The sequence below is a fragment of the Xiphophorus couchianus genome, chromosome 5, assembly GCF_001444195.1.
Source record: "Xiphophorus couchianus chromosome 5, X_couchianus-1.0, whole genome shotgun sequence".
Classification (NCBI taxonomy): domain Eukaryota; kingdom Metazoa; phylum Chordata; class Actinopteri; order Cyprinodontiformes; family Poeciliidae; genus Xiphophorus; species Xiphophorus couchianus.
Window position 1 is genome coordinate 11,568,782 of NC_040232.1, and position 10,144 is coordinate 11,578,925.

The 10,144-nt window shown below is 37.0% G+C and overlaps 1 protein-coding gene across 1 annotated transcript; it reads right to left on the reverse strand.

Moving 5' to 3' along the window:
* Positions 1-3,940: 3,940 nt before the first annotated feature.
* Positions 3,941-7,764, reverse strand: LOC114143969 (tetraspanin-1-like). The gene is made up of 8 exons (XM_028016384.1): positions 7,636-7,764; positions 6,389-6,460; positions 5,495-5,710; positions 5,286-5,360; positions 5,065-5,172; positions 4,829-4,957; positions 4,609-4,701; positions 3,941-4,473 (listed from the first exon to the last, which is right to left on the reverse strand). The coding sequence occupies exons 2-8, from the start codon at positions 6,443-6,445 to the stop codon at positions 4,414-4,416; spliced, it is 738 nt and encodes a 245-aa protein (XP_027872185.1). The 5' UTR covers positions 6,446-6,460; positions 7,636-7,764; the 3' UTR covers positions 3,941-4,413.
* Between the last annotated feature and the right edge of the window lie 2,380 nt (positions 7,765-10,144).

Sequence of the window (10,144 nt, forward strand, 5' to 3'; positions counted from 1 at the left end):
GTTCCCTGTGCAAACAAGCCGTGTCCTGTTCATTTATTCCCAAAGGCCGATTCTGAGCCTCTCCCAATCATTAGACCTCACTGTGTCCTGTCGTCCGTGACGTGATCACATGCTGGCTGACTAGCTGACAGTTTTATAATGAAAGGAGTGTTTGACGTTTTCTTATACAAGACAAGAAGCAAGTCTGATTGAGCTTCAGCTTTTATGTGAAGAGGAATTGGCAAAAACTGTAGTCTAGATGGGCAAAGCTGGTAGACTCACAGTCCGATTGACTTATAGCTCTAATTGCAATAAAAAGAGATTCAATAAAGTATCCTTTTTACTTCAAAATGATCTGCAACTTTGTTTTAGCACATAAAATCTTGATAAAACACACTGGCATTTGTAATTTAATGAGATCAACTGGATAAAAGTTAAAGGGGTACAAATACTATTTCAAGGAACTCTACCACAGATTAACGTTAGTAAAAAGATTGATCACTGTATAATTTTCTACCAGTGATAAAAACCTAGCTTTCTACCAAGTGAGGGTACACTATTTTATATCCACTTTATTTGTGTGCCGAAAATGACAATCTGCCACATCTGATGAAAGATGTTTCAACCACAAGAGGGCACTGTTTACAAACTATTCCCTTTTCATTTCCACTGCTGATGGCCAGAAGTATCATTTTTAGTGGGTTTCTAATACTTTTTCTCTGTTACAAAGAATAAAAAATAGAGGGAGAAATGATTGGAATAAAAGTGATGAAAAACCCACTGTAAAATCCAAATCCAATAAAACAATGACTGTTCCTGCTTTGTAGGTTTAGAGAGAGCAGTGGTAAATCATACAGTATTTTCACCAGTGAAACATCGAAGGAGTAAAGAGAAAGGTCAGTTCGATAACAAGGTGGCAAAGTTTAACAAAGCCTTCCTTCCTTGTAGATGTACCGAGTTTATTCTGCCCAACTTCCTGTAAGGGAAAGCAGTCAATAAAGCCATATAAAAAGAACCACGGTGTTAACTGTGAAGACAAAGCTGCTCGGGGGAATAATGGGCCTGAGCCTGTGAAGGAAGTAACACATAAGAGTTTAACTTTTAGAGAAACATTAAAGTTAATTCAGACAGCCACCTTTGTGAATACTTATAAATAACATATAAAACTCTTCCTTATTATGTCCTGGGTGTGATACAGCCACAGTTTACAGGAAAATACGTCACTGTCTGCTGACTGAGTTGGATACAGTTAATGGATAACTTTGCTTCAGAAGTCTAAGTGTGAACAGGATCAGCTCTCTGTGAATTCATGCCTGAAGCAAAGCGTTGGAGCCTGCTAAGAGCAAAAAGGAGGATGAGATAATCACATGATGGATTTATTTTCTGATTTACAACCTCTCCTCCAGATAGCATTTGGTTGAGTAGAAAGACCCGATATCTGCAGCTCATCATGTGACAACCCCACCTGCAACTTTTACAGCCAAGAAGGATTAAACGCCACTGACCAGACTCTAGTAAAACACACTCGAATGCCAACACATGCTGTACCTCGTAATCAGCCGTGTCTAATGTAAATGGTAATGTATTAAAAGTAATTAACCTCACATGGCATAAAGTGAATTAAAACACACTTCTGACCATGTGGCGAGACCATATTGATCAAATGCACCTTTTCGTTTCCCGTGCAATTAAACAGCTGTTGGTTCATATCGTCTAATGCCAGGGCCCGAGCTCATGAGCTGGGCTGAGTGCACTAATCAGCTGCCACATGTGCAGCTATGCAAACACACAGGGCTCAGAGGGTTAATTAAAATAGGAGCAGAAAATGATGCAGAAACGCACACTGCTTTGCGGCGTCAGTTGCGTTATGTTGATTTGAACTTGTTTTGTCCCCCGACCCACAGTCATGAAACAGAGTATTTAATTTTAATAAACACAAAAAAGAAATTGATGGCAGAGTCAACGAGCAAACAGTAGGATCACTAAAAAACAGAGGCTGATGCACAGAGGTGGGAGTGTGATGATCTAGGGCAAAAAAAGTGCAGACATATTTTAGTGACATTTATAAATGAGTACTATGAACCCAATCGAACATAGAAAAACTAATATTAATGCTTCAAGTCTGCAAAATGAAAACTCAAGCAGAATAACAAGTCGACAGGCCCAGAGTCACCACAATAACAGCTTGTCTGCTTAATCTTGAAATAATGCATGCATGCCAACAACAATAATAATAATAATAATATAAAAATCTTTTTAACTTGCATTTGACAACCATTAGCTCTTTAGTTTTTAGCTTAGCTTAGTTTATTTTGCACCATTAAAATACAGATCAAACATATTAAAATAAATTGTTTATAACACTGCAAGAAGAGGCTCCATCCATGTAACATATTCCAAGAATAAAACCCTTCATCAGTTCGACATAAATTTATGAAATACAATCACATAGAAATAATAAAAACATGGAAACACATCCATAAAGTATTAATGGAATGTGCTCCTCCATTGCTGCTTAGTCATTTTATTGTGTTTGCTTCTTGTTTATGGACCATGTGGAAAGAGCTCACCTGTGTCACAATAATTATGTTCAGTGTCTAACCCTATAGCGCTAAAGACAGGAGGAGTTGCAGATCTAATCAACAATCTACACGGCATCCGAGCTTTCACCTCAAAGTACCCTTTGCTTCCCTGACCTCAGTGTGTTGAGTGTGTGTCATAATTATATTATACTGTGGGAAACTGTAAATCTTTCCACATCAGTTTCAGGTTTTAGTACACTGATTATGGTGCAGTAAACATGGTATGCATTGTGCATGAGATTCACTAATATCAGAGCAACAGGATTAACGTTTTGGTGCAGTAAAAAAGGATTTCAGATATTTTCTTCAGTATTTGAGCAGAAGTTTACATACACTGATAAGTAGCATGTATGGAGTCTTAATTTGTACATTTCAAGAAATAAATGAAGATGTGATTTTCAGAGTGATGGCTATACTTGTAGCAACTTCCATAGTTTTAAAACTACTTCTGGAGATGGTTCTCACACTACTGTTTGGAAAAAGGCCCAGTAGAGACTTTACTTCCTGATGCACCTCAAGAAGCAGTACAACCCACCACATGTGCTGCTGGTCATCTTCTACAATGCCATTATTCTGTCTGTCCTGTGTTTCTTGATCACTGTGAGGGTTGGCTCATTTGCAAAACAGGACTGGACCAGACTGCAACACACAATTAGGTCTGCAGAGAAAATCATCAGGGCTGACCATCCTTTAATCCAGGACATGTGCAGGTCTGGGGTCACTAAAAGGGCAGCTAGCATCTCTGGAGACTCCTCACATCCTGGATACAAACTGCTTTGTCGTTTACCTTCAGGCCAGCATTGCAGAGTGCTATTTACATAAAAACAGCCACCACATGGACAGTTTCTTCCCCCAGGCTGCTCCTCTGATGAACACTTAACAGTGTCCAGATCGATGCTATGCACATTTGCACTAATTTGACCTTGATTTCCTTTTTTGCAAAAAGGAACGTCCAGGAGAACATGAGAAATTTAACGTCATGTTTTCCTCACGTTAAATCTATCAAAACTTTCATGTTACTGGGGCTAATAAGCTCAGTCTTTGTTTCCTCTAACCATTTTTTTTTTTTGCAAAAGACATTTGCCATGCCGTTTTGGAAATCTGCAAGTTTCATATATTTTGGAAAATTTTGTTTTTGGAGCAAATACTTTTCAGATGACATCTCCTCCACAATAAATTCAAACATGGATGTAGAGTCTTAAGTCAAAAATAATAGTCCCAATATAAAAATCATACTGGTAACAAGTGGATTTATGTGAAACTTTAGCAAGAGGTTGTCCTCTTATCAGCAAAATTATTAACTGAATTGCTTGTTTTGTGCAAAATCAGACATGTGCAGCAGCTGGAAGATAACTTAACCTCAGAAATCAACTAATGTGTTCTGTTCTTCATGTTTATTGCACAAACATGTTACAAAGAGAAAATAAATCACATTTCTCAAACAAGACAAAGTTTCATTCACCGTTCCTACATAATTAAAAATACAAAATAAATGCATTCTATTAGTGCCATAAATGTGAGTAACATAAAACACACATAAAAGCTCAACAGAAGTCACCTCAATGTGCATCATTACATCTCAATATGGAATACATCAGCACAAAACATCAGTGGAGGTAAAGGCTTCCTAAAACCTTAAATAAATCACAGAATAAATATAAACAAGCAGTTTTAAAATGCACAACATATTAGTATTCCTTCTATATTTTAGTGCTCATAAAGAGTGATAACACTGCATAAAGAGTGTCATCTGTTCATGTTTGAATCAACCTGCTTGAATTAAATATCAGAAAACCTTTTACATAAAAGGTCCCTTTTTACTTCCATTATTTTTTTATCATCCCAAGGAGAATCACTTTCCCTTTTTGCCAGCATCGCAGTAGAGAACCATAGAAACCACCATTGCAGCAATCTGTAAACAAAGAAAATTCATTATCGGTTGATCAAATTCACTAGTATTCCAACCAATTTTAAACATCTCTACTCGGTACATTTATAATAAAAAAATAGTCAAACATAAATCAAATTAAATAGTGTAATACTGTACCTCAAGGGCAGCTATTCCTAGAGCCACACCAGCAATGATCGCAGAGTTTTCCTCCAACAGCTCCAACAGCTTAACAAAGCAACCTTTAATGTTCTGAAAGGGAAACATTTGGTTTCATATGAGGAAAGACCTGAGAGATAGAGCTCCTTTGTATTTAGATAGATCTCCTTTGTATTTGAATAAGAAGCTAACAGAAAACAGAAATGAGTTGGTTTCATACCGCTGTTTGTGCTGCATTTGAAGTGCATGGTCCTGTGCCATCACAGCATGGTGAGGGGTATCTATCTCCAGCGTTGTTGAAAGGGGAGCCTTCGAAATCTGTGTAGTTCTTGTAACCACAGCATTGAAACTGAAGATACATAAAAAAAATAATAATTACACATCTCCTTCATTGCCTCGGTGGAACATATTTTACCACAATAAATAAATGCCTGACAAAAGGAATAAATTCAGTACCTGCTCCATGGTTGTATTCCAGACTTGGGTCATATCATTCTCATTTCCATAGTTTTTTTGAATGTCTGTCCTTACTTCATTTTCTATACTGTCAAAGATTTGATCAACCTGAGAATGAAAAATAAATAGTGATACATTGTTGTTATTTGCTTTTAAAAAAAGATCTGATCTGTAAAATTTAAGACCAGCAATGTCCTGGTTTACATTCCACAGTCTCTTACCTCATCGTTGAAGACGAACAGCACCACACCTCCTGCAACCTCGATGATGAAGATGATCAGCACGATACTGAAGAACTAAAGGGAGGCAAACAATTCAATATGTTTTAGAGAAATTAGCAAAAATAAATAGTTTTACATATTAAATTTTTTTTTTCTTTACAGCGGATAAATTTATATTCTATGCAAGTGTGATAATAATGATTACCCACCGTCAGCAGCATACACTTGCTCTCTTTGATGGCGCCGCAGCATCCCAGAAAGCCAATGATCAAAAGCACAGCGCCCACACCGATCAACACATAGCCTACATAGTTCAGCTGGAAGACATCTTCTGGCAACTCGACCACTTTGTCCACCAAACCCAGCAAAGAGTCACTGTCCACCGTCACCCATATACCAACTCCCAAAATGGCCGCACCTGCCAACTGAACGAGCCAAGAGAAACAAGAGCATTAGAGGAGCAGAAACAAGCAAACAATGAGAGAACATGTAAACCAGGGGTGTCAGACTCCAGGCCTCAAGGGCCGGTGTCCTGCAACTTTTAGATGTGCCTCTGCTGCACCACACCTGAATAGAATAATTAGGTCATTAGCAAGGCTCTGGAGAACTGATCTACACAAGGAGGAGGTAATTAAGCCATTTCATTCCAGTGTTTTGTACCTGTGGCACATCTAAAAACTGCAGGACAGCGGCCCTTGAGGACTGGAGTTTGACACCTGTGATGTAAATGATGATCATCCTGGACATGTTGGGAAAATCCAACTATTCTAAATTATTACTCAATAACTATTCTTATCAAATGTGGTATTTTTTGAAAATTTTGTCATATCAAAGAGTTAATGACAGGATTTGTCATGGTTTCTCTACAACATACCACCTAATTTTGTGGAAAAAAATTTTTTTAACTCCTCAACCCGATCAGATTTCAAACCCAGCAAAGAGTCGCTGAATATCTTCCACAGGATGCAATACGCAAATGTAAGATGGTAAAATGATGCCGTATAATAGTGTTGCTGACAGTGGGGGGTGTTATTCGCTACAGTTTACACAAGAGAAGAAGTTTCACAGAAAAGAAGTAACACTTTTCTCTTTTCCCAACTTACAAAGATGGCACCGTTGAAGATGAACATCATGACTTTAAGGAAACCTGTGCAACACATCTTGGCTGATTTGGGCTAGTGAAAAGAAGAGAAAAACAAAAACAAAAAAGATTAGCATGAACAGATCAGGTATTTTAACAGATATTTTTTTTTTTTTACTTGAAATGAACAGGGTGAGGCACAGGTGGACACAGAATGCGTCAAATAGGATTAAGCTCTGTCAAACATTAACCCCGGCAAACTACAAAAAAGCAGAGAGGAGGATTCTAATCTTCTTTAAATATTGCAAGTTTTTCTTTCTCGCATGGGGCACGGTTTCGGTTTAAGCATTAAGCTGAAAAATCAATACTTTATTTTAAGTCACTTGACTGTAAATGGTGTATGATAAGCCCGGATTTATCACAGCATGTAAAATTTACCTGCAACCTTTCCCCTTATGTCTAAACACATTTTAGATATTGCTTTTATAACTTCCTAGTGTGCAAGAGTAATTTATGGAAGCATGTAAAGGTGGTAGCTCATGTTCTTTACAGTTGAGAAAGCGTTGCCATGATTTCTCAGAGTTGATAACTGACATTAGCTTTCTCTAATTAACTGTTTCCAAGGGTTTATGGGTCCAAATGGCACTTTGTTCTAACAAAAAAGCTTTGATATCTTCCTGGAACAAAAGCATCATAAAAATATTCATTCACCCTTGAACCTAACATTGCCCAATTTATTCCTCTGCCTATTCCCGGTTGAGCTCAGTTTAATGGTTATTGAAGATTTTTTTTGGCCCTTCCTTATCAAAACAGGCAATAAAAGGCTCATATGACAGCAGGAAAACTAACGCTTGCCTGACTGCCTTCAGTGGAGACAAGAGGACAGTTTTATCCAGTGGACATGCTATATTTTTATTATTTCTTTTAACCAAAATGTAAAAGTTTGATAAATCACTTGTTTTTTTACTGTGTTTTCTGTTTAAGAAAAGAACATTGGACTTTGTATCTTCATTTGGTTGGGACTATATAGTATAAAAAAGAGAAAATAATAAAAAAGATTGTCTATGACTAAAAAGCACAATCTTGCATCAAATGATCAAACTATGGAACAAAATATTGGCTACGGTTAAAAATATTGAATAAAGAATTCTTCACTTCTTTGACTTTTTATACTAAAATGTAGCTAATTTTCTTAAAAATGTCAAATCTATCCTGGTTCTGCCCAGATAAGTATTTTGGCAAAAGGTGCAATAAAGCATAAGTTCGTACCTGTACTGCTGAGATGACTGTGTGTCCGCTGAGGTCTGATACTTCAGGTGTGTGTACTCAGTGAGGCTTATGGCCGTCCTTTTATCGACAACGGCTTTCACACACACACACCCCCACACACAAACACACACTTGTAAGCTGGAGTTAGTGCCCTATATGTCATCAGGAAATGTTTTTAATCTGATAGCATGACAAGGATAGATTCCTACTGACCAAAGTTCACCTTGAATATGCTTTTATGATCCAAACTTTTCCAAACAATTCATCATCAAACTAACTTCAAACAGCATGTTGAGCAACTCTAACATTTAAGACAATTTGACTTCGATTTAAAACTAAATGTGGATGTAAACTCCAATGAATGAAAACTAGAAATCCTTTTGGAAAAAGTCATATGACTTGACAACTTGTTGTATCAGAGGTTAATTACGGATGTGAATACGTCATGGAAACATTTTGCAATAAATGAAGAGCTTGATTGATTGTTTTATTTCATGCAAAGATAAATGATAAATAAAACTGCAACCAGAGCAGTGAACAAGGCGGAGAAATGGAACAGAGAAATGGAACAGAGATATGGAACAGAGATATCTCACAGAAGTATAACTCTTACGACTATTTGACCGAACACATGTAATTGGTAAAAATGCCTCAAACTAAAACAAATAAGACAATATACATTTGTGAAGTGTAAGGAAAGTTTATTACAAATAAAAATCTGGAAAGTGTGACATACGTTCATATTCGGTCCCATTTGCTCTGATACCTCTAAATGAAATCTAGAGAAATTCACTGTCTTCAGAAATCACCTGAATGGAGTCTAACTGTCAATAATTTCATCCCAGTATAAATGTGACTGTTCTGTTAAGGCCTCAGAGGTTTGCATTGTTCAATCCATCCACAAATAGAGGATGGCACAAACCTGTATTTAACACACATGGCCTTTAAAGAAGAACATGTAGAAGAGAGCCATTGTTGAGAGAAAGTCATAAGAGGTAATGTTTACAGTTTGTCACAAGACATGTAGAGGACACAGCAAACATGTGGAAGAAGGAGCTCTGCTCAGATGAGGCCAGTATTAAACTTCATGCTGCGTGGTGGAAATCTAACACCGTAAATCTCCTTGAACACACTTACACACACAAACACACTTATGATGCTTTTCTTAACCCTCTAATGCGTAAGTGGGTCCTTTTTGACCCGGTAAGGTCATCTTTTTGCAATATTTTTGTAATGAAAAGTTTTCATCATTTCATATTCCAGGTATTCCTCAAAAAATATGTTACTGATATCATGCAATTCAAATTTTTAATTTACCTTTTATACATTTTCAGAAATATCATGTTTTATATTACTACCCCATTCTTCCGTGAGTGGGTCAAAAATGACCCGCATTCATTTCCTATGGAATTTAATGGGAATCTCTGTTTCTTACCAACTGTGACTGTCAGGAAAACATTTTTTTGTGAACCATACACACTGAGTCCTAAGTCTCACTCTGAATAATAATATTTTACACAGCAAGAATTTTTACAAATAATTATTATGTAAATTTTTTACCTCACAAATGTGTATGTGTGTGTCAATCATGAGTAATGTGACAGCGATATTGTCTAGTATAACTAGACAATAGTATAACTATTGTCTAGTTATCTAACCAAGTAGCTATCATTACCGCCTATACTTTATCACCGCCTATAAAGTATAGGCGGTAATGATAGCTAGTTGGTTAGATAACTAGTGTTGGCTAACTTTGAAGAAGGTATTATTTGTGGGCGTGGGTGTGTGTGTGTGTGTCTGTGTGTGTGTCTGACACCCTGGATAAGAAAACCAAGAGAGATAGAGTGTGTTGAATGATATGGAAAACCTGTTGATCAATGTGTTCAAGGTTCTTTCTTTTATCATCTCAATAAATAAAATAAAAATTCATAGCTACGGTATATAAATAAATGAGCTGGAAAAGAATAGAGTGCCTTCTCCGGGTCGGGGAGGATGTCCTGCCCCAATTGGAGGAGTTCAAGTATCTCGGGATCTTGTTCAGCAATGAGGGAAAAATGGAGCGGGAGATCAACAGGCGGATTGATGCAGTGAGGTGGGTGCTGTACAGGTCTGTTGTGGTGAAGAGAGAGCTGAGTCAAAAAGCGAAGCTCTCGATTTACCGGTTGATCTAAGTTCCTACCCTCATCTATGGTCATGAGCTTTGGGTCATGTCCGAAAGAACGAGGTCATGGATACAAGCGGACGAAAATAGGAAGGAAGATAGATAAGACAAGATAAGATAAATCTTTATTGTCAGTGTCACAAGAACAACGAAATTTAAAAAGTGCCATCAGTCAGTGCATATGCTTAAAAACAAAAAATATCTGTCTCACAATTCACACACAATGTAAGAAATAACAAATAACTGGTAAAAAACACACACACACACACACACACAAAAAACAAAAAAAAAAACCAAATAAATAAGAATAGCCACATTCTCACATACATCATTCATGATGATTAATGA